The sequence below is a fragment of the Vespa crabro genome, chromosome 9 (genome assembly GCF_910589235.1).
Source record: "Vespa crabro chromosome 9, iyVesCrab1.2, whole genome shotgun sequence".
Classification (NCBI taxonomy): Eukaryota; Metazoa; Arthropoda; class Insecta; order Hymenoptera; family Vespidae; genus Vespa; species Vespa crabro.
Window position 1 is genome coordinate 5,499,676 of NC_060963.1, and position 24,458 is coordinate 5,524,133.

General features: G+C 31.7%; 2 protein-coding genes and 1 long non-coding RNA gene across 5 annotated transcripts; 2 read left to right on the forward strand and 1 right to left on the reverse strand.

The window, feature by feature from the left end:
• Window positions 1-6: 6 nt before the first annotated feature.
• LOC124427004 (BAI1-associated protein 3) lies at window positions 7-23,207 on the forward strand. Of its 3 annotated transcripts, none has more exons than XM_046969397.1 (27): window positions 7-162; window positions 7,452-7,999; window positions 9,323-9,630; window positions 12,527-12,701; window positions 12,776-12,943; window positions 13,199-13,265; window positions 13,348-13,537; window positions 15,063-15,209; window positions 15,637-15,681; window positions 15,760-15,916; window positions 15,977-16,180; window positions 16,270-16,428; window positions 16,527-16,705; window positions 16,785-16,892; window positions 16,991-17,140; window positions 17,221-17,272; window positions 17,810-17,851; window positions 18,827-18,972; window positions 19,368-19,584; window positions 19,673-19,747; window positions 19,827-19,940; window positions 20,186-20,401; window positions 20,534-20,749; window positions 20,808-21,002; window positions 21,093-21,337; window positions 21,427-21,635; window positions 21,783-23,207. In XM_046969397.1, exons 2-27 carry the CDS (start codon window positions 7,814-7,816, stop codon window positions 21,875-21,877), a joined length of 4,065 nt encoding a protein of 1,354 aa, XP_046825353.1. In that variant the 5' UTR covers window positions 7-162; window positions 7,452-7,813; the 3' UTR covers window positions 21,878-23,207. The 3 variants fall into 3 exon arrangements, with proteins under 3 accessions (XP_046825353.1, XP_046825354.1, XP_046825355.1); XM_046969398.1 differs by having other exon boundaries at window positions 19,827-19,928; XM_046969399.1 differs by lacking the exon at window positions 17,810-17,851.
• On the reverse strand, window positions 23,107-24,317 carry LOC124427011 (dynein axonemal light chain 1-like). Its single transcript, XM_046969412.1, has 3 exons — window positions 23,896-24,317; window positions 23,539-23,816; window positions 23,107-23,448 (listed from the first exon to the last, which is right to left on the reverse strand). Exons 1-3 carry the CDS (start codon window positions 24,092-24,094, stop codon window positions 23,284-23,286), a joined length of 642 nt encoding a protein of 213 aa, XP_046825368.1. The 5' UTR covers window positions 24,095-24,317; the 3' UTR covers window positions 23,107-23,283.
• On the forward strand, window positions 23,439-23,888 carry LOC124427014. The gene is made up of 2 exons (XR_006942853.1): window positions 23,439-23,590; window positions 23,708-23,888. It is a non-coding gene; the product is annotated as an uncharacterized LOC124427014 (long non-coding RNA).
• Window positions 24,318-24,458: the final 141 nt, after the last annotated feature.

Here is a 24,458-nt window from a genome sequence, read left to right on the forward strand (position 1 = left end):
GTTTCCTTTTCGCTGCTTGCGTAGACGTGCACGTTTTATCGCACGGAAACGCGCGACAGCCCTTCTTAGGATAGCACCTTCGAGTATCTATCGAGATTGTAGCTTCTACACTGGGACACATCCAATTGTATCTACGATAACTTTGAATTCGCATTCTTTTTGGTAAGTAAACAAATAATGGACATGGAAATTCATATTTAACATTACACGAGCCAAATTTTTTTTTAGCTGATTATCCCTACTGTAGGATGGTTACAATTTATTTGTTTTATCTTTTATTGTATTTTTTGTTTTTTTCCGATGGATATGTCATATCATCAGGATTTCGACAGATGATTTAACAGAGAGCCATAACGATATTGACTACTTGTGCTTTTGTCATTTCTTAAAACGTATGAACGCATTTATTCTCTTAGATCTCCTTTATTTCAAACGCATAACGTGCTACGACCGTACTAATACGATTTAAATGGTACCTTTTAAGGAGAAACGCTAATTGAAATTTCCTTGGACCAAGCCAACACAACTCTCGTATTACCGAGGGTCGGCTGATTCTCTTACGTTGTCTAAATTTCATTAAGTTACATTGAAACTACTTTCATCAGTTTACTCCATAATTAATTAATTGCTAATTATTTAAATTTCTAAATTTCATTTCAAATAAATTTTTATTTAATGTAACCAGATATAATGGATATTACTTTCTTGTTGATTCGCCACTTTAATTCTTTCAAAACAAATATCTTTTTTTTGTAAATTTAAAGTTACTCTCATTGTCGGGAAAAACAAAATTAAATAGAAGGCCATCGATGGAACTCCTAGATCCGGAAAATCGATTCTCGATTTTACGAACGCCAAAGGCTACCTTTGCATTAAAGCTACTGCGGCCCGTATTCCAATATCGATACTCCTTTCCCTACGAAACCGATGCAAATGAAAGGTTTATTGGAACGAAAAAATTCGTCTACGGAAGAATGGAGGCAAAGGAAAAATTGAAGAAATGTTTTGAAAATCTTTCCACGCCGTATATTTTTTTTTTTTCATTTTTACCGTACAGAAGGATCACAGTATGGAATCGATTTTTATAAAACGATACAAGCAGAACTTCAAACAGTTGACGTATATGCTTAAATACTAATCCACGTGAAACGTAAACATGTTATCGATATCGTATCGATAGGTTCGCTCAACAGGTTAAGCGTATTGTGCTTCATGTTCGTCAATCGTTAACGTACTTTATTATTAACAATTATTTTCTATTGTAAAGCTTGCTAACTGGTACGATATGTATGACGTTTGACGATTGACCTTAATGGTCGATAGATACAACTGTAGTGACAGGGTTAATAATTACTTACAGATAACATATGCTCTTAAGACATGTTTTGTAACAAAAAGTTTTGCGTAGCTTTGGTATATCGATTATTTTGCATGCGTGTGCTTTAACCTCGCGTGGCTACGTTCTACTTTTTATTTACGATATCGCGATGACCAGCTGTCGATCTTTTGCACGATGAAAAATAAAAGGAAATTAAAAAAGAAAAGGAAAAGCATAAGGGGAAATGAGAAGGATATAAACGAAAAAGTTTTCCACTCGTATAGCAATTATCGAATATTCAAGTTATGAAAAGGATTTGTTAAATATCAGTAAACCTTTTTTCAAAGAAAAGCTCGTCAGTTCATCTGCATTTCCTTTTTCACGATTATTGGCAGCTACATTTGAAATAATATGTATATGAATGGAACGAGAAAGAGCACGGATCGATAATGAGGAGATACAAAAAGTAAAAAAATAAAGAGTTTAAGGAGTTTAGTATATTAATTTCTTTCTTCTTTAGATTAGATAGCTAATTGTATATGTTAAAAACACGTTTTAATGTTTTTTAACAATCAGATTTGATACTTGTATACACAAAACGGGATGTAATCTATTCGTATGTAAAATGATTCATAAAAGCGACTGTAACGTGCTTCGGAAAACTAAGTAAATTCTTACTCATGAATTAAATTTTTTGAAATTATGAATGACTTGTATAAAGTTAATAAGTTATATAAATTATATCAAGAATTTTTGCATGCGTTTGATAATTGTTCGTGGCTGTAATGAAAATGTAGAGTAAACTTCTTACGAGATTTTTTATTGAACTTGATCAATTCAAGTTTTGATCGAACTTCAACAACCGAATCACATTAATTTATATAGTAAATATCATTGGACTTAAAATATCATCGAATATTTAATATTTAATTGACTAATACTACAGTTCTAAAATTTAATGCTTCTTTAATGAATGCATGACCTTTAAAATTCATGATATTAGTAGAATTTGATAAAAAAAAGTTTTAGAAAGTATACACTTTAACTTGTCATCAGGATTGAATATCATTTTCCAGAAAATTGTTAAATTGTAAAATTTATTCACAATTTCTGAAGGCTTCGTTTTACAAATAATATCCCCAAATAAAACAAATGTCTCGGGTTCAAAGAAAGTATAATTATTTTTGCAATTCATTTTATGCATGAATAGGAGACTTACCATGGTAAGAAAACCCTTTGAAATATTCACTCGTATGATCTTACGAAAGAAATTTAATTGCAGGGTTCGTGTACCTCCCTAACGTAATATACTCGTTAATTACTAGCGCTTATTGTTTATTTCTAAAGAGACATGCGACCTGGCATGCTTGCTACACCGACCGTGTTCTTTTTTTCCGTTGAACGATATAAGTCAAACTTATCGATAGAAGAATCTCGGTGAGTTAAGTAGTCTCACCTTTTACTATTGCTCTCTATGACTTACAATCTTTTTCTGTTTCTTTCCTATAATTATAATTGGTTTTTCATGTTCGGTAGTCATTAAAACATGAATTCTCTTTGCGAATCTAACGAAAATATATTATTGCAATCGATGGAAACTAATGTACTTGTCCTAAGATATCGTGTTTAGGAGCATGCGTGCGCATGTGTTACAAGTTTATGAGGAGGCACGTACTTAGCCACTAGCTCGTATTGAGTCACGTTGTTCGGAATAAAGAAGAATACGATAACTTATGTTAGTTCTAAGAGCTTTTACAGTAAGTATTATCTATAATTTTATATTCGAACTTGTTCTCTAAGTTTATATAGTTTTTGAGTATTTTCCAAGTACATACGTTTATATGTAAATACGTACATATATGTATATATGTATGTATATATATATATATGTATATATATATGTATATGTATATATATGTATATATATATATATATATATATATATATATATATATATATATATATATTGTATACACATATATGAGATACGTATTTGAATATTCAAATCTTACAAATAGTCCAATTTAAACGCTTGTTATTAGTTTTCTCTATTTTCCAACCTGAGAAACCTGAGGTAAGTCATTTGGTTTCGCAAAATTATGCTTCTCGTATACAATTATTGCTCGTTTCACTCACGCGAGCCAGACTCTTTTACAGATCATCGGTTATTCGAAAGATCGAAATCGAGCAAACTTGATGCAAAATATTCTTCAATATCATTACAATCTCATCCATCGAGTTGGAAATTTCTACTTTTCTTTTTTTTCTTCTTTTCGTTAAGTTTTTTCCCTATTCATATTCTATAATTAAAAAAAAGTTGAGCAACCACAACACAATCGATTATTTATTGTCGTTCGATATCTATATCACGCTAACATAACTCTTGCTTGTTATTAATATACTCACAGAAAAATAGATATACAATATACACAAATAGCTACAGAAAATTGACAAGGTCTTTACTTTTCTCACTTTCTATCTCCTTTTTCTTTCTTGTCGTTTCATTCGCCACTCAGAAATACCACTTACAAATGACACGAGTGCTTTCAGATTGTCTTGTTATTGATCCTTTATTACGATTTAAGATCGAGTAAGGAAGTACTACATACCAACGTAGATCCAATGAGAATCGCTAAGGGTTGTGAAGAAGGTAAAATAAATGTAGGTACTATTGTACATCATCGTGATGGAGTGGTTGGTCGATGGTTCTTTATCGATTTTCTTGCCGATCGAAAGACCACACTCCATCGGTCTTCTCTTGACTTTTATCATTATTCGAAGTACGCTTGCCAACTGCCGAGAAACGAATGGTATCGTCTTTGACGTCCAAGAAAAGAAATGTTCTATTTTCTTTCTTTTTTTAGAAGAGGAAAATATTTTACACCTTTAAAATCATAGTCACGTAACTGTAACAATGTCACGGACATGTAATCTCAAATGATGCATATGTATCTAAATATTTATTGTATATATGCACATATCTATGTATGTATGTACGTATGTATGCACATAAATGCATGCACTTACGTATCTATATATTTCAGTTTAACTATTAAAAGGAATAAAAAAATTACGTTAATGCTATCATGAATGTAATTCGATTGATATTATTACTTATATTTAATATTATCATGATTAATGAAGGAAACGTTTTATAACTCCGGAACAAATAATTTCCATATTAAATGTTTATCAAAACTTTTTCTTTTTTCTTTTTTTTTTTATTGTTCTGATGAGTACTACAGAGATTTAAAGTTTGCCGATAACTTTTTCTAATATTCTCTATAATTTAATTTCTTTTTGAAATTTGTTGGAAACTATATTATAATTTATTTGAAAAGATAATTTTTTTTGGATTTTCATGTTAATATCTACAATTTATTTTCATGTTGTACTCAAAATGAGGCCACTTATTTCTTTATCATTTTATATGTATAAATATGGCACGATTGTTTTAATAAAACATCCAAAATGAAAAGAACAAAGGGAAATACTATCGATATTTACATGGCCGAGAATTTTATCAGTGCGTTAAATCGATGCGTGTTCTGTAAAGCGATGATAAGGGCGTAGCCGATAAAATATTATAGATTGATATCAATTTTATTCGAAACTCGTCGTTATCCTACCAATATACAATAGATCGGTTCGAATATTTCCGTGACATTTTGGCAAAAAATGAACTTTCTCATAAGGATATCTAATAAAATTGTATTATTTCTTAAATATCGAAGGATCTTAAAAATGAAAAAAATTAATAATTTTATTCGTTATGTCCTGCAACGATTTTGTTTAATATTCTCCTTCTGTTTTTTTTTTTTTTTTTTTTTTTTTTTTTACAATAAAAAGCATTCTTTCTTGTTAAGAAACAATAATTTCAAGGAAAATTACTGTACTTAATGTACGTATTACGAAACGTTTAATAAAACAAGAAAATCTTCGAAGTTTTTTAATATTGACAAGTAATATCTTTTGAGTCCCAAATAGTAACACATTCAAAGGCAAATTAGAATGTTTTTCTATTCTACATAATTATTTAAAAATCTCTTTCTATTTCGTTCTAGGTCAGAATTTATTACTGTTTAAAGCTACCAGCATTACATCGCGTTTTACGTATATGTCTTCCCGTTCATTATCGGAATTTTGCGAAATACTAAGAAATATGAGATGATCGTACTAAGATGAAGATAAGGCTTCGTCTAGGTCCTTTATTTTTCGTTTGCAATCAGTTGAAACAGTACCATTAGAGATCGCACAGAGAGACATTTGAAATACTTTTTTTATATAATATTTTAACGTTACGTTAGCTAGTTTCTCTTTCGTTTCATTCAACTTAAATGATATTTTGTGTAGAGTGTATGCTTAATTAAATATTATATAAATGTATGCTATAAATATAATTATAAAATAATATATATATATATATATATTTGTATTTATTTTGTATTCATTTAATTTTATCAGTAAAGTTTATATTACTCGTTTGTTTAAATTCATATTACATTTCATTTTATATATGTATGTATATTTGAATAGCATTAAAAAATTTTAGTGAGTATTTTAAAGCAATAAACTATATTCCGTATTTCCTTTTATTATTCAGATATTAATTATTTAATAATAATGGAAGCTTTCCGCACATACCAAGACTTATTCTTTACGTTAAAAAATTCATTCAAAGACAAGGACAATTACTTATTTTTATATCAAAAAAGTAAGGTATAGAATAAAACTTTTTTTTTAAATTTGTTTCAAAAAAATTGGTTTTAAACGGTAAGAAAAAACCAATTTAAATAAATTAATCTACTAAATAAAAATAAAATATATTACATCATACAGGTACTATTAGAAAGAGATTCATTTTTGACATTTTTTTAGTTTATTGCGATATTTTTTATGCTCCAAAAGATATAAAACAAATGTCATTAAAATTCTGAATTCGATCGGTTGTGCGACAATCCGACGAATTCACGAAAAAATGTGTCCTGTCAAATACTCTTTTATATATTCGTAAAAACGTATAATCAGAGTCATTCTGTATTGTGATTGATTCAAGTTGTTCTCGTTGGAAATCTTGTCTATCGTATTATTTGAAAGGCATCTTTTTCTCTCTTTCTCTCTCTCTCTCCCTCTCTCTCACTCTCTTTCTTTCTCTCTGTCCTTAGAAAATCATAACAGAAACATAATCAAAGTAGATCTGTTGAAATTATTGTTTCAAAGGATAGGTGACATGGTAGGAGACGAAAAGTGTGTCAACGAGGCAATCGCGACTTTCAATGCTAATCGATCTCTCGATGCGACGCCTTTTGTTTAGTTGTACGGTCAATAATGCGCATATCGAATGATCTTGCTTTTGAGACAACGTTCTCTCGAACTTGAGTGCTATCCTCGGCGAACATAGAAAGCTTAACCTAGAGATCTTGATATGCGCAAGATAAAACAATACGTTTCAGGGTCAGAAGTTAGACACGCGATTCGTTTCGATATTCAATACTATATATGATTGTTAATTACTCTTAAAATGGACGGGTGTATTCTTACGAAAAATGAACCATTGGATGAACCATTTTAACGAGATTGCCGCATAACAAAATTGAAGATATCTGATATAAATCTTAATCAAACGATATCTGTGTTAAGAAAAGTAAATTATTTATTTCTGAAATAAGAAATGGAGTTTTCTTTTTTTTTTTGACACTACAATTTTGAATAATAAAAAATAATGAATTAATAGTGATTTAAAGCCCAAGAAGAATTTCAAAGCTATTCTAACTGTTGTAACGCTAAAATCTTATTTTAACATTTATACAGATAAGATCTCCTTCCTCTTTTCATTTGCGTTTCTATTTGTACACGTAATACGTTTTCTTGAAGAACGCAAAACCGCAATGATAATGTAACCGTTACTCTCGCCTAGTTTAATTTCCCCGTGGCGAGACATCTTCCGGTATACAATTCAGATTGTCGTCAATAGTTTAGCGGTTTCAATGTTATTGTCACACGGAGATAGAAATTGTACATTAAAAAGTGCAATTTTCACTTTACGAAAAAATCTTACTTTCTTATTTATTTTTTTTCTGTTTTTTCTTTTTTTTTTACCATTGCTAACATTTTGCATCATTTTTATTTACAGACGAGGCAAATGATCTACCATTTCTTGAAAAGATGATTTTTTACAAAGAAAAGGCTCGAATCATCGAGCTCCAATGTCGACGAAGAAGAATAGAAAGTGAGGAAGGCGTGGATGGCTCTTGGACAATCGAATCGATATCATCCTCATCGTCGTCGTCGTCGTCGTCGTCCTCATCGTCGTCGTCGTCGTCGTCGTCGTCGTCGGCGACTTCGTCGTCACTATCGATGTCGTTGTAATTTCATTGGAAAATTTTAAAAAATTAAACAAATGGATGGTCGATCGAGAATAACGATCGAAATGATTTTCGTCGTTTGAAAATCAGAGTGATAACGGCAAGTGAGAGAACGAACGAAATTTTGAAAATGAGCTTCTTCAATTCTCTTCAACAATACGTGAGCGATAGTGTGGCGAGCTTCAGCCTCAGCCCTAAGAGATTCTCCTTCAGTCGAGAGGACTCTGCTAGTACGACAGGTAGAAGCGGCTCGAGCGGAAGCATAGTCAACGACAATTCGAGTGCACATCAATCGACTCCTCATGGTTTTCCCAAGGTACCAACATACATATGTCCGTTAATCTGAGGTGTCGCATTATATTTATTTCCACGAGTAAATTGAAGAAATACTTTTTTTTTTATAAGCTTAAGAGTCCTTCAAACTTATATGTTAGTTTTCTCATAAAGTAGAATATTTTTAGAGTATATAGAATTATTTATTATATATATATGTGTGTAGATAATATCGAGATAAAATTAAAAAATAATTTTAGAATTTTGTAAAAAAAAAAAAATTATTTTCCATGTAAAATGTCGAACTTTTCGACTGAGATAACTCATGTTTCGAGGTGTCGTGGTTCAAGAAAAAAAAAAAAAGATTTTGAACATAAAAGGAAAAATATGATTTCTTTTTCTCGCGCAAAACTTCTTTACGAAGATCATATAAATTCAAAAATATTGACCTTCTTTCGTGAATCACTTATCACATCTCACACATTGAATCTAGTCGTCTTATTTCGATGTACAGATGTATTGCTTCTTATACCCGACATATTCAGTATTATCTTCTTCCTCGAAACTTTCTTCAGACCCTTGGACTATAAAAGCTGAAAAATTTTTATCCGAAGATGAATCTTCCATAAGGGAGACGTTTATATTTGAATTTGCTTATATTTTTAAAATGTTTTGTTATTTATGTTGCTTAAAACGTCTCCTGTGTTTTCTAATTTGTTAAACTACACCTGATGGCGTATTGGGAATTGGATTAATTTTATTTAGCCTTGTGTCTGATGTATCTGTCACGGGAGTCTTTTTATTAATTGCTTGCGAACAATCAGGTGACACAGATTCTAGTTCTCCATTTTTCTTTGTATCTTATATTTGTTTCAATAATAATCCTTCACTTTTAAAAATGATTAATACAAAAGATAAAAATCCTTAAAAAGACATTCAATCTTTAATTAAGACATTCAATCCAAGAGTTAGGGAATAATGATTCTCCTATTTTTTCAATAATATTACGACAATATCATCTCATCGCACAAATATAAACATAATCTTTAAATATTATATTAATATACTTTATTCAGAAAAAAGTTATTATTTTTTTTTGCTTAAGATTGCTTAAGATTTAATTGTTTATGAGTTTTGTTAATAATTGTCGGTTCTATTAATAAAAATATCTGTAAATAGTACTATATCTATAAAATATGAGTCGTCTCGCTCGTAAGGTCATCTAATCCGTAATTAATTCATATACAGAAATATTATTTTTTTCAAAAAGATTTCTTATTGTTTCATTTATATTTACATGATATTTTATTAACGATTAGTAAAAGACACGATAAAAATACACGAGCCATATTTTTACCCATTATAGGTGGTGCCACCGCCAGGGACAACGGTCTCTTCATCCTCACAAGTTCGTTCACTTTCGAGGAGACGTACTTTTGATTGCCCTGTCCCGTCAGGATTGAGCGTTCATCCTGTCGCCGCAGCCGCAGCCGCTGCAAGTGATGGCTCGGTCTGTGGTCCTGTTTGCGGTCAGAGTTGTGGAAGTTCCCCCTCGCCTCGAAGAGTCGGTTCCTTTCGTCGAAGTACCGCCGGTGCGAGTACCGATCGACCACCGCTCATGTTTTGCCGTCGCAGACCGTCTTGGCCAGAATTCGACGTACAAGCCACTTCTGGGTAAGTTTTTTTATTTTTCAACGTATCCAATTGCTTCATTTTATTTTTAATTATTGTTCAATTATAATTATTCAATAAAAAAAGTCTCGTAATAAGCTTCAAAAGGATAAAAAATAATTTTAAAACATACCTAAAGTAACTCATAGATTCGTTCACGTGAGGCTAATATATTTTGATTATTTAATATAAATAATTACATTTTGTGTCTTAATTAATGTTAACAAAAAAATTGCACATTTAATACATTTGAGATTTACAAATCAAACGATGTTTCAGTTTTATAAAACAAAATTTATTTGTTAATATCAAAAATACAAAATCAGATATCTATGTGAATATCTTGCACGATCGATATTTTCTCTTCTTTCTTATTTGATAAAATCGAGATTTTTAATAGAATATTTTTCTACCAAATGACATATGTAATTTTATAAAAGAGAACGAAATTTCAATAAATATAATCAAAGTAGATTCTAAAATATATGTATATTTACTTATATATTTTCATATTAGAAAGAGAGAGAAAGAGAGAGAGAGCTCGTTAGATACTTTTTATTCATGATGAAGGACGGTCAAAGGTTATCGTCCCACAGAGACGCACCTGTTGCGAGCAAGAAGATATGAAATAAGAACGACGGTATTTTGCGCTTCTCACATGAAAAACGAAATGATTTCTTCATCTTTCCCTTCTCTCCCACCCCCTTATCGTAAGAACATATCATTATAACACCACGTTGCAACACCTTCAAAGGTTATCGTCGATATTGATATAGTGTATAGTTAATAACGCAAAAGAAGCTTACATACGTATATACAATTTTATTACATATGTATGTACATATATACCTTTCCTTTAATACGTATATACATATAAAATTTCTAAGAACTTATTTTCAAGAAAAATTAGAACGAGAGTAAAATAGAAAAAGCAAATCAATTCTCTGTACACGTTAGCGGGTAATCAGGAAATGAGTTGAGTTCCGTTGAATGTAATCCAATAGACATTGACGACGATCGGAGAAGATTTGTCTGGATAGGAAATGAACGAATGCTAGGATAATGAATTTAACTGCTATCGAGACGCGTCTGGCATGACTGAACTAAGAAAATATACTGGGATTCTGTGTAATTCGATACCGATTGCTAAGAAATCAAGTTACATACAATTATTGACTCTAATTACGAGGAACCGTATATCCTTTACTCTCCGATTTCTAATCACAATTTATTAGCAATAATAAATTGATGTGAGAATATATGAGAGAGAGAGAGAAAGAGAGAGAGAGAGAGAGAGAGAGAGAGAGAGAGAGAGAGAGAGAGAGAGAGATTTCCATGTAAGATAGTATATAAGAATAATCATCTCTAGATGATTATAATGATCATGTATCCATATGAGGATTTATTTTCACTTAAAAATATTTGCCTACTATTATTTCTAATGCATCGAAGTTGAAACATAGTCGTATATTTTTCTATTTGGAAACTTTCCAAAAATATTTTTTTTTTCATTTTATATCAATATAACGATTCTGGTATTATATTGTACGATCTTATTCCAGTCTTCTAGAAAACGTTATAGAAGAACGTTTACTAGATGACAACATTAAAATCGATATCAAGAAATCGGAGAAAAATTCGAGAAAAGAGAAGATTATTAAAAGTCTAGTCGGCGTACCGATAAATATACGTGCTTTCAAAAGCAAGTAATGTCGTACCAGAGACAGTCGGACTCGTGCGAGCAAAATGAAAAATCGATTCGGATTAGAAATGCCAAAAGAATGCCTAGGATGCATCGATATTCCTCTTATTTACTTCGTCGAAGTAGATACTGTATCTAGGAACATGACGGAAATAAATCCACGATTGCAAATTCTCTTCAAGAGATTCTTATCTATTTTCTTCTTTTATTCTCCCTTTTAAGTACATCCAGCATTGGTGTCCTTCGATTTTAAAAATCTTTTGTCGCTGAATAGCATTCCTTACGAATCATGTAAAAATTGTACAAATTATGAACTTGGAGCTTTCCATTGATATCTAAAAGTTTCGCTTTATATTGATAATTTTGTGTAATACGCTTATATTTTCGACATAATATCACATATCATTTCGAACATTTTTAAGTAATCAAACTGAAATTGCAAACAATATAAATCAATATAAATTCAGATAATCTAAAATAATTCTTCTACAATTTTGTTAAAAATTTTCAATAATACAAATATCGATGATCAAAATAATTATTTTGAAAGTCAATAGGTGATTTAATATGTTGATTAAAACATATCTATATGGGATAAATAAATTTTATGTAAAAAAAATTTTTTTCTCCATTACAAAAGATAGAAAATTTGTATTAAATAGATACGTATGTACGTACATATATTTTTTGCAAAATGATATAATTTATATAAAGCTTCAACAAAAAATTCCAAGCTTTTGTTTCTATCATAAATAACAATAGAACAAACGTTTATCGTTATCACGATTTGCGTAAATCACTCACTCGTATTTTAAAGTTGATAATAATAACGCCTTCCGTTTTCCGGTTTTCAGCTTTAGTAGCTCTTTTTAGTAGGCTCTTAATCGTCAAAAAATTTAATGCACGACGAATCATGTGGGTACGAAGCTTTAAGAAGAAACAGCCCACGGTCTTATAATGTACATACAGAGGGAGAGTCGGTGTTTATAAATAACAAAACGATATACGGTATCGATGCTTGGAATAAATTAGTTCAATAAGGCGTATACTTGACGCAAGATATACGAGACATACCGGTAAAATATAATGTCGAGTGTGGAATTATTTTTGTTCGGATTAAAGAAAATTTTATCCTGCGAAATTAAAAGTAACAAAATCATTGTAATACTTGATTAATCGATATCATTTCCTTTTAAGCGTTCAAGAAACCGATGGCTCCTTCTTCGAGAGTTTCACCGCGTTATCTTGGAAACAAGAGAATCGCAGACTGGTGGCTCTTCAGGAAGTCGAAGCTCGAGCTAAGGATCCTCCACCATCATCCGGAGAGACCAACATAAATTCCTTCCACTCTCGTCGACTTAACAAAGAAGAGGTCTTCACAAAGAACAATATTTCATCCTTCAAGCTTAAACTTTAAGAACGTAAGTTGATATGCATGTTTTTCAGATCGAGAAACTATACGTTGAAGTTCTTTATACGATCGCGAATACGGTCGGAGCAAGTACGGGTCAGTACGCTCACTATAAAGAGGACCTTTATGGGTATGCGCAGGAAGCGTTTGGTATACCGCAGGATCAACACCGACGATACCTCGATATTGCCTCGAAAGAGAAGGTAGGGTTTGAAAGAGACCTATCCTTCATTTTTATTACATTTTCGTCTTAACCCTCCTATGTGCGTAATTTTATATTTTTCTTATGCACCTTTATAAAGAATATATTGTACAAAATTAATAAGTTAATATTAAAGTAAAAATAATGGAAGAATTATAATATTATTACGTACATTAAAGGGTTGTCGAGGTTCGATTAAAGCAAAAAAAAAAGAAGAAAATGAAACAACGAAAACATTTTCTCACATAAATTTCAGCCTCCTATCGTGGTCCTAAGTGTAATAGTTATCGAAGCTGAAGGACTAGAGGCGAAGGACGCTAACGGTAAATTAGATAACGATATAATTTAATAATGAATATTCATAAAAATGAGAATAAGGGTATGGTAAGTTGTTCGGTACAATAGGTTTCAGCGATCCATATTGCATGTTGGGTATACAACCTGGTAATACAAGTGCACCACTGAGCCCCCAAACGAATCTGTCAGCTCATTCTCCTCATACGCCTCCAGCTTCACCAAGACAAACGGCTCGAGCCTTATCCGATGGAGGTGAGAACGATAACTCGCATCACGAAAAGCTTCGAAAACATCATAGGTAAGATCGATGTAAAATGAAGGGGAGAAATAAATAAAAAAAAGAAAAAAGAATACAGAGTTCAATACTTTGTAATATTGTTTTGCTTTTACAGACTCAATAAAAATAATAATCATATTAATGAATATTGGACGAGTCAGTTAACCCTTTTACCTGAAATAATTTCTTTGTAACATAAATTTCTAAAAAAATATTTTCTAAAAACGTTCGCCACTTCGAAAGAGATATTAGGTGGTTTTGATTGATTTGATCTTGGTCATTTAAAGTCATTTGAAAATTCCACGAAGATCATTTTCAATTTATTAAATGGAAATCGTCATTTTTCAATTCATATTCTTACAGCTTACCTAGAAAACTTTTCAAAACAACATAATAAAATACTTTTTCATTAAGTATGTATTATACTTTTCCAGTTATAAGACCTGAAAGTTACAATAATGCTGCGCCGACATTAGCATTACCCAAGGTGTATTACGTGGAGGTCGGTACGGTCGATCTTCGTACATAGCGGCATATTAACTTTAAAACTTAATATCTCAATAGTGGTTTGTGCGAAAGTTACAAGTTAATAATGCTTTAAAAACGTTTCGATGTCAACTGTAGGTATATATAATAGAAAAGTATAAGTTCCCATATTGAAGATTTAACATGGCCTACATGTGATTTTTAAACGTTATCCGAGGTCAAATCAATTACACCATCTTATGCCCCCTTCGACGAAGTCATAAATTTTTTTAGGAAATATTTCTTCGAAATTTACATTACAATGAACGGGTAATTTCGGGTAAAAGAGTTAAGTTACTCACCCCCCTCCCGTTTAATATTTTTCGGATCGAATTTCTTTCTTTGCAATATCTATGTACGTATGAATGAGAAACTAGGCCTTTTAGGATTATTCATGCTAAAATATCTAATCCACGAAACGATGGCTTCATATAACATCATCGAACAAAATGCAAAGCGGGAATATTTATCGCGAACAAACTCTCTTGACGAAGTGACAATGCAGCTTGCGATAACAAAAGGTGCACCGGATGTAACAACTTCTGTCCTTACTTTACATGCTGCCTTGAAATATAGCGCTACCGTATGTACGATTCTCCCTTCTTCTTACTCTCTCTCTCTCTCTCTCGCTCTGTCTGCTAGTTAGCTATGCCATCTGGTGTTGAAAAGAGAGAGAGAGAGCAATCAGGAGAGAGAGAGAGAGAGAGAGAGTGACAGGGTGACAGAGAGGGAGAGAGAGAGAGAGAGAGTAATACGATTAATACCGCACCGAGTGGACATAGTGCTTAACAGGATAGAGTATCGGCATTAAGTGTGGTTTCGAGAATCTCAAATAATATATTTTTTTTCTTTATCTATTTTTATTTTTTGTTATCTTACATCTTAATGCCTGCTGACGTCGAAAATATGGTGAAAAAACAGCTAAACGTATTGTGAGATATATCACGATTTTCCTAAATACATCAGCACGTTATCCGAAAAATTGTCTAATAAAATTGACGTCATGTCTATTAAACGTCAGTTTCAGGCTATCATTCAAGCGCAAAGAGCATACTAGCAGACGAGAACACCGTGAATCCTTTAGCGGAGCGGTTCCTGCCAAGTTTATACGTGCTACCACAGTGAAACCGCACACACTGAGTCCGCAATGGAAAGAAAAATTTCGCTTGTAAATTATCGTCCTCCTATATTATTCATTTTTTCAATTTTAATTTTCATACAGCGTGCCACAAAAGTATCTAGTCTCTCTTAAGTACTATAATATATTAAATAAATTTTATAAAAAATTATAAGTTCTTTCTTTTATTTATTTGTGCGTTTTATAACAAAATATAACAAATTAAAATTCCACAAATTTATTATTTATTAACTTTTTGTAATTACTTTCAATATCTTCGTATACAAAGAATGTTACTTAAAGTATTTAATATTTTTAAATGTTACATGTAACAAAAAACAGCAATAAAATCAATAAAGTAATATCTAAGCGAGAGGTGACCGGATACTTAAGTGCTACCTGTCTATTAATGAAAAAAAAAAAATTATGAGGGAATAGATAAATTTATAAAGTCTTCCGCGATATAATTTTATTTTAGCGACATCGACGATATCAGCACGGATATCTTGCATCTCGATATATGGTATGTCTTCGTAAGTAGGTTTTACCTACTTGAAACATACTAGGGCCAGCACATTATTCAAAAATATATAATTTTTAGGGACCACGACGACGAATCCTCGGTATTCGACGCCGTTAGTAAATTGAACGAAGTGCGAGGTGTTAAGGGTCTTGGTCGATTTTTTAAACAAATTGCACAAAGTGCCCGTTCCGGTAGTCAAGATGACTTTTTGGGCTGCGTGAATGTTCCACTTCAGGTAGAACAATATCCGTGATTTAAATAGAAACGACATTTATAATTTTCTCGAATATCTTAGGATATTCCAAGCACAGGCTTGGAACGTTGGTATAAACTCGAAGCAAGAACACAAAGGAGCAACATTCAGGGTAGAATCAAATTAAAATTGTGGCTATCCACACGAGAAGACAGAGGAACATCCGAAGAAGATAATTGGGCTGAGCTTAGACAGCAAGAAAGACTTTATACCATTTTCCTCGATCATGAAATGAACAAACAAGGGGTATTCGATCTGTTTCTATAAACGTTCAAGTTATTTTATAAATTCTTTATATTTTTACACTCTCATTCGAACTGTATATCGCTTCTCAGGAAGATTTCACAGGTGAGTTACCCCAAACAGCACTGACAATTCTTCATCAGCATGCTGTGCAAGGTGATGTCACAGAATTGCAGCAGGCATTGATCAAATGGATCGCTAGTTCGAAACATCCGGCTGTAGATTCGAAAGTTCTCCATCGTCTTCTTCAGGTAATCATTTAAATCGAATTTAATACGAATGGTAGAAAAAATATTACAAATAAATATTAATCTTGAATAAACTTGTTCTCTATTATTTCGCTTTTTAGGAAATAGATAACCTATGGCATTTAAAAACGACGGAAACATTATCGCGAGACGAAGAACAGTCTCTGGCAGATTCTTTCAATGATTTTTTAGAAATAGCACTCAAAAAGATTCAACAACATCGTACGTTATATCCGCCATTACATCGATTATCGATCTCTAAGCTTGACAATCTCCTGAGGTAATTTCTAATCGTCTATTTACTAGACACATCGAATAAGGATCTGACTTTCTGAAATGCTTTTATTACTTTGTTTCAGATGTTTAGGTCTTTTATCGAATATGAAAGCTTTTTGGGCATGCTGTCCCTTTAACAAGGAAATAAGAGGAGAAATTATAACAGCCCTTAGAAAGGGAACTCACGAGTGGTACGTTAATCGATCAAAAATCTTTTTTTTAGAAGTATATTTCTTTTTTTTGGGGGAGGTTTAAATGCCTCGTAACTACATTTTAATTGTTAATCTAGGTACGAAGATGTGCGACATCAAACTATGTATCATGATCAGGAACCTGATCAAGATGCGGATCGCGTCTTGCAAGACTTTACAAATTTAGTCACGGCACTGTTAGTAGATTTGGAACAGGGTCGTATGTATTATAATAGTCTCTTTGAAAGGTAAATTAGATAATATCTTGCGTTATTTATCAAACTAGGAAGGATATAATTTTTATTGATACAATATTTTCACCTTTCAGTACAAATGGTGTACCATATTTTTCAGCAGTTTATAAACAGTTGGAAAAACTGGTAAGTATCTATAATAGGAACGATTAATATCAATGATGAGAATTACGTGAAATTTTGTTACTACGTCACAGCAGGAACACGTGATCACATAATACACAATGTTATTTTTTATTTCTTATCTCGTCAAGCTCGATGTGCTATGTTTGGCTTCAATGCTTTATCGCAGACATCGATCGTGTTTTTATACGCTCTTTTTAATATGATTGATAATCTTTTAATTATACTTTCATATTTTTAAAAAAGCACGATATTGCGACGTTATTTTTATAGATTCGATCGATGTATACTTACATTCAATTGTGTCAGTACACATATGCGTGTCACACACACATACACACGGACACACGTACGCCCACACGCGCATACACATATACATGTACACCATTTACTTATTTACTGTAGGAAATATGAAAAGCTTGCGATATTTAAGAAGATGCTTATGTACCATCGACGTACAAGAAAAAAGAAAGAATTCGCAAGAGTTTATTGTCCATCGGTTCATCATTATTTTACTGTTCACAAAATATTTGTTCGTAGCTGGCGGAACACGTGGCGAAACACATGGAGAACACTTCCGAGGTACTTTTCTAATGCCTCCAAGAAATGTTAATCTCTCCTTGTCTTTCTTTTCCTATATTCTTCGACTTTCCTGTAGTTGTAAAAGTAAATTTACCCATTGACCCTCCCCTCTATCTTCGTATACCTGGTGATGTAATTTCAAAGAAATAGATTCTATAGGAAAAACAATATTAGCCATATTAATAACCAATTTATCTTCTACTTTAGTATTATTTATTTATGGCGTAATATATCTATAATTTCTTAATACAAAGTCATTATGCAAAATATCTAGAGACTAACGTACAATGACATTGACACGGATAGTGTTTAAATCTTAAGATTCTTTTTTTTTTTCAGTGGAAATTCACTTATTTCCTCGATAGATGTTAGGTAACACTGGCACTGCAGTATGTGCTGCACGTATCTGTCATATAGATATGCATGGTAGTGATGCATGAATAAGTTGAATATTACATTACGTATTTCAACTGAATATTTTATTTCTACCATGACACGATATTATGTGATATAATATATTTTTTACAGTAAAACAAATATTTTTAATCTGTCCCTTTATTAAATTGAAATACTAACCAAAAGAATATTTTCAAAATATTATTAAAACAATTTTAATATTTCTTTTTTTATTTCATACAAATTAATTATTATTAATAAATTAAAATTTTTATTTCGAAATAATTTTTTTTTTCTTAATAAAATAATTTTTCAAATTAAATTAATAAAAAATTTAAATTTTGTTATTGACTTATTCCATTAACACTTCTTGACCTATACTATATGTATACATTGTCTTTTAGCTCTCTCGATAATCACATCTTTGCACGTTATAATGATCAATTGCTTTTCTTCACCAAGTATTCACCATTCGTTTAAATTTTAACATTACTTATTATAAAAAAAATAGATATCGATAGAAATTAAGAATCATTATACATTAAAATATTTATCACTAAATGTTAATTAATTCGACAGATTCAAAATGAACTCGGTGCAAGAGTCACCACCGCTTGTCTCCAAATCCATGGACAAAACAGAGACGAAGATTACGTATTACCACCTGGTGCAGAAATAGGGACACCAATTTTTGAGTTATATCTAGCATTGCAAGACTTCGTGAGGTATATTAATTCAAATACAGAATATTCATAGATAGGTCAGATTTTGTTTTCAAGAGGCAACAGGGAAACGCATTTTTTCGAAAATTATTGTTAAGTAAAAATACACCAAAAGTAAGAAAAAAATAGCACCATTATAAAGAAAATTAATAGAACTTTCAAATAATATATAACCACTTGATCCTTGTTGGTATTTAAGATTTTTTATTATCCCCCTTGAATTTATTTACAAGGATTTGATCTTCTATCGAAAATAGAATTTATCAATCCCGTCGTTTTTCAAATCATTAGATTTTATAATAATATGGTGTACACTTTTCATTTGGAGATTGTATACGGTGTCTCAAAAATAACAAATTTATACAATACTTATTATTAAAATTTTTTCTTTTATTCAGTATGAAGGAAAAGTTACCGTTATCTGATCAGAAAACTCTGATAATTTGCAATTATTACGAATGGTTCAAACCGGCTATTGACAAGTGGTTGGATCTTGCAAAGTTAAAAGCAATTCAGAGAATCAGAAAAGCGGCAGAATTGGATCGAATTTGTACAGGTGATTTTATAGTAAAGCATTGTACATCTGCAATTGATGCAACTGCATGCTTTTATCAGGTAAAATATTTGTTATCTTATATCTTAGTGTAATACGATAAATATATAAGATATACATATGGTTAAATAATTGTTGTAATATCTATAGATCAAAGAGTTTTGGAAGAAATTAGCATGGCCAGATTTTATCGGATCGTATAGTTTCGTATTGAAAGTTATCGATGTAAGAGATTGAATAAAATTATTTCATTAATGTAAAACAATATTACAAACGTATACATATCAAAATTTGTTTCTAATAGGCTATCTGTAGTCCTGCTGCTTACTATGCTGAAATAACCCACCAAAAATTAGCTGAAAGTGGATATTATGAAGAACAAACACCATATAAAACCACAGACGAGGTAATCGTTCAGGTAGAAATTGCTTTGCTTTAATTTATGCATCAGTGGTTAATAGTATCATCGGCAGACAGTATTGAGTAAGTAGAATACATATGTATTGTTTAGATGCATCATAATAACATTTTGTAACATTCGTAAGTATAGATACATTCAATGATTATTGAATATATTCGGTTACACTTTAAAAGAGAATTTTTTTCCAGATTTTGAGAATGATATTTTTCCAAAATTGAATCATTTGATTTCTTTCCGTTTAGATGTGCGTCGCTATAAATGGTTTAGAATATGTAAGAAGATGGTTATTAAATCTAGGAGAAGAACTTCACGTTGAGAAACTTCTCACAGCTTTGGAGAATCAAGCTGGAGATTCTGCTCGAGCGCAATGGAGAAATGCTTTGACTTTACCATTGGAACAAGCGCCTGGACAAATGTTACTCTTCATTAATCAAATTGTTTCAAGAATCGGCACAAAGGTCAAAATCATTATAAAATATTAATAAACGATAGAGTGATCGGAATGATATATCAAATATCCTTGTCGTATTATAACTTGTAGAAAATTAATTTAAATTTGATCTATTTCCATTGTTTTTGTTATTGTTCAGATGAGACCATCTTTGAAAAAATCCATGTTTCATCTTGCTTGGTCACCCGACAGTTTGCCCACGTCAGAAGCAATCACGCCTTTATTGGAATATTTGGATGTACATTTGGTAGCTCTTAATTCGTCTCTTTTAGCTGTCAATTTTACGCGTGTCTTACAAGACGTTTGGGAAGTCGTTCTCAATGAATTGAGCAATCAAATGGATGGAAATGCAGGAGTAAGTTGCATAAAACGATTAAAAAATGATGGTAATATTAACATTGATTCCATTCTAGGACAAACCAGCTATGTTTTATGAAAGATTGTACGAAGCGCTCGATCTATTGATCAAATTCTTTCATGCGGATGAAAAGGGTTTATCTTTAGGGGTACTACGTAGTCCGAGCTTTTTAAATGTAGAAGAACGCTTGCAATATCATAAAATGGATACGACTTTTCTCATTAACCGTTACTATCGCCAAAGACTTCAAGTAATAATAATCATATCAACGATGAGGAAAATTTCATTTCTTTCAAATTTTCATTCAATTCGAGCCCTGTTTCATTGAATTTTTCTTTAGGACCAAATGAATACCATGACATCAGAGTACGGCGTTTTGACAGTGAGAGCATATCTGAATCACGATTCGCTTTGTGTGGAAGTGATAAATGCTAGAGACGTAATACCGTTAGATCCGAATGGTTTTAGCGATCCATTTGTAATAATCGAATTGTTGCCACGAAAAGTTTTCGAACATTGTGCTGAACAACAAACCAACGTTAAGAAAAGAACTTTAAATCCAATGTTCGATGAATGTTTCGAATTGTAAGTTTACGAATCCTTATACAGCTCCTTTATAATCATTTTCTTTCATTGAAATATAAATTAATTTTTTTTTTTTTTTTTTAATTAAGTTCCGTAAGCGTGGAACAGTGTCAAAGCCCTGATGCTATAGTCCTATTCACCGTAATGGATCACGATGTACTCACAGCGAACGACTTTGCTGGAGAAGCATTTTTGGGATTAAGCACGATACCCGGTGTAGCTGACACTAATACCAGTATAGATAATTTTCATGGCCTCAAACATACAGAATTACCGTTAATGCACCAAAAAAATCGAAGTGAGTAGATACCTATGACAAATTTTTATAAGATCGAACTTGAGATCTTAAGATAATTATTCTGGATGAAAGCCATTCAATTTTTCAAAGCATATCATATTCGTATAAGTCATTGTATATTAATAAATAAAATAATTCCTATTTCAGACCATCCAATTCTTCAAATCCTAGAAACAAGAGTTGGCGATAAATTAGCCCTCGACTTCGTAAAAAAACAGAAACAACGATTCGCCACGGCATAAAAAAACGTGGCATCATTATAATGAATAAAATCAAATGCACAGGTTAACAATGGTCGAAGAATCAATGAGAAGGAAGAACCATAGCTCGTTAAATCTTCTCCGAATATTTAACGCCAAGTTGCAATTCCTGTGTAAATCGTATTGAATTTAATCAATGTTGATAGGAGCGGTCAAGAAAAATAGCAACGAGAAAATTCAAAATTATTTTTCTGTTAGAAATGGGTTTATAAGAACGAAAAATGTTGGAAGGGAAAATAGAAATATGTCTGTGTGATATATTTAACGGTAAATGTTTTAAAATTATCGCCCAACTCGGAACGATTCGTCGAATTCGGAACGATATAAAAAGAAAAGTCTCGTCTCGTCTCGTCTCGGCTCGTTTCGTTTCATCTGGTCTTGTCGTAATGTTGGCTCGGTATATGTACAATGTATATATGTACCTATGTTCTTTCAAATTGCCGCTAAAAGATCGATTTTATTCTCGAAATATTTCTCGATATGTCTCGACCTATTTTGCATAGCTTCGAGAAAATACTAAGCCAGTAAAAGATGATCGATATACAAGAATATTTTTCTTACACGTCGTCGGCCAATACATCTAACTTATTCTATCTTCTCGTCGCCACTCTAATTCTCGAATATTATCTCGGTAAACAGTGGCGTGTTTACTAAGAATGTCGAAAGGTTATTCTGTCGCAAAAAGGAAATGTGTCATCGGTAACACATTCTAATAACACGACGTCTTAGCACGATCCTTTCTAAATCATGCGATTCGAATCTTTGAATCGCGCCTCTAGTACAAGGTGTTACGCCTAATTTCATTTGCTCGAACAATCTCTACTTTTCCTACTCTCTTTGCGACTTTGTCAACGCAACGTTTGATGTTGAAAAGTAGATATTTTGCGTAACGATTGGAAAAATTAGAAATACATATAATGTATGGTATTATGAAAATCGAAGAAGAAGAGAAAAAAAACAAAAGGAAAAGGAAAAGAAAAAAGGAAAGGAAGGAAGGAAAAAAAATGAAAGCGAAACTAATCTCAAGCGCACACACGTCAATTTTTTCTAATGCACGTATCACTTTGCGCCTCCCTGTGTATCTTATACATACAAACGATGAGGATATTATGTAAAACACTTTACATCTGATGCGCCTTATATCAAAAGAAAAGGTTAAGTAAATAGATATATAACGTATGTTTGAACCTGGATAAACTTCGTGCATCGAATCCAATCGAACTTCTAGTATATTTTGCTTTTTCAAACCACCAAAAACGTATGTACAATCTATCTTGTATCGTGAGACAAATAAATGATATATATGTATAAACATTAGTATCTACTGACCAACAACAACAACAACAACAATAATAAAAGCAAAAAAAAAGAAAAGAAATAATAATAATTTATGGCATTTCTTCAGGAATTTTGGAATTTGGGGACGAACTATCGTTCTTAATTAATATTGCTTGATTAATGGACGTATTGTCCTCGGTTCGTATAATTGGTTCACCATCTAATTTTTCCAGATGAGGCAGACGTCGAGCAACTTCCAATCTCCATTGATCCACCTAAAATAAATTATACGTAACTTATAATTGATATTTTTCCTATGTACCTAGATTCCCATCATTGTCACGCTCGTAATATTTTATGGCTACCTCAAGGCTATCGTACAATGGATTTCCAACAAAGGATAAATCTCGGATATTTGTAAGTTCTTGCAATCTGCCAAATTCGATCCAATCTCTCACCAAATTATTAGACATATATAATGCTCGAAGATTTTTCATTGCGCTAATACCTTTCATTTTTTCGATATAATTGTAGGAAATCCAAAGTTCCTCTAAAGTATCACCAAGTGATTCAAGACCTGAAAAGCTTTTCACCACGTTACGACTCAACGACAAGATCTTTAAGTTTTTCAATGTTCCAATTCCTACAAAATAATCCAATTTATTTTGTATATATATATATATATTTTATAAATATATATATATATATTTATAAACTCTCACCTGTTATCTTTTCGATCATATTCGTCGACAAAGATAGTCTTTCACATCCAGTTAAACACGCCAAAGAGTTATCCATCTTTTCAATAGGAAGCCATTGAAAGCTTAAAATAACTTCTTTTGCAGTCGCAGGATCCTGTTTGTTTTCTTCCTCCCAACGTCGTATCGCTTCTTTACAAGTCGTTGCTTTGACGACTGCCATTTCTTCTTTGTACTTAAATTTCTGATATACTTCTTATCATTTATAAAGAAAAAAAAGAAAAAAAAGAAAGAAACAAGTAAACGATAAGAATAAAGATAGATAAAAAAAAGAAAATAAAGGATAAAATTTGGATTTGTCCTGTACAAGATAATGATCGGAGTATTCGTAAAGGTATCTAAGAAACAATCAATGTAACTACTTTCTTATGCGCACGCCTATTTCTGATTATACGAAAGATGCCCACAAACATATGTACTCACGTACAACGTTTATCTGCCGTTGATGATGATAATATTAATGATAAAATTGTTCGATATAATAATGAAAAGGACCACAATAGGGAAGGCAGTTATATAAAAGACTC

What these genes read in the sequence shown, in the direction of transcription:
- LOC124427004 (XM_046969397.1), top strand. Translation starts at nt 7,814, where the DNA reads ATGAGCTTCTTCAATTCTCTTCAACAATACGTGAGCGATAGTGTGGCG. An exon ending in GACGTACAAGCCACTTCTGG is followed by an intron (nt 9,631 to 12,526) that starts GTAAGTTTTTTT and finishes TTTCCTTTTAAG; the next exon opens with CGTTCAAGAAACCGATGGCT. An exon ending in AGAGGCGAAGGACGCTAACG is followed by an intron (nt 13,266 to 13,347) that starts GTAAATTAGATA and finishes TCGGTACAATAG; the next exon opens with GTTTCAGCGATCCATATTGC.
- LOC124427011 (XM_046969412.1), bottom strand. Translation starts at nt 24,094, where the DNA reads ATGGCAGTCGTCAAAGCAACGACTTGTAAAGAAGCGATACGACGTTGG. An exon ending in TATGATCGAAAAGATAACAG is followed by an intron (nt 23,817 to 23,895) that starts GTGAGAGTTTAT and finishes ATTATTTTGTAG; the next exon opens with GAATTGGAACATTGAAAAAC. An exon ending in CATTGTACGATAGCCTTGAG is followed by an intron (nt 23,449 to 23,538) that starts GTAGCCATAAAA and finishes AATTTATTTTAG; the next exon opens with GTGGATCAATGGAGATTGGA.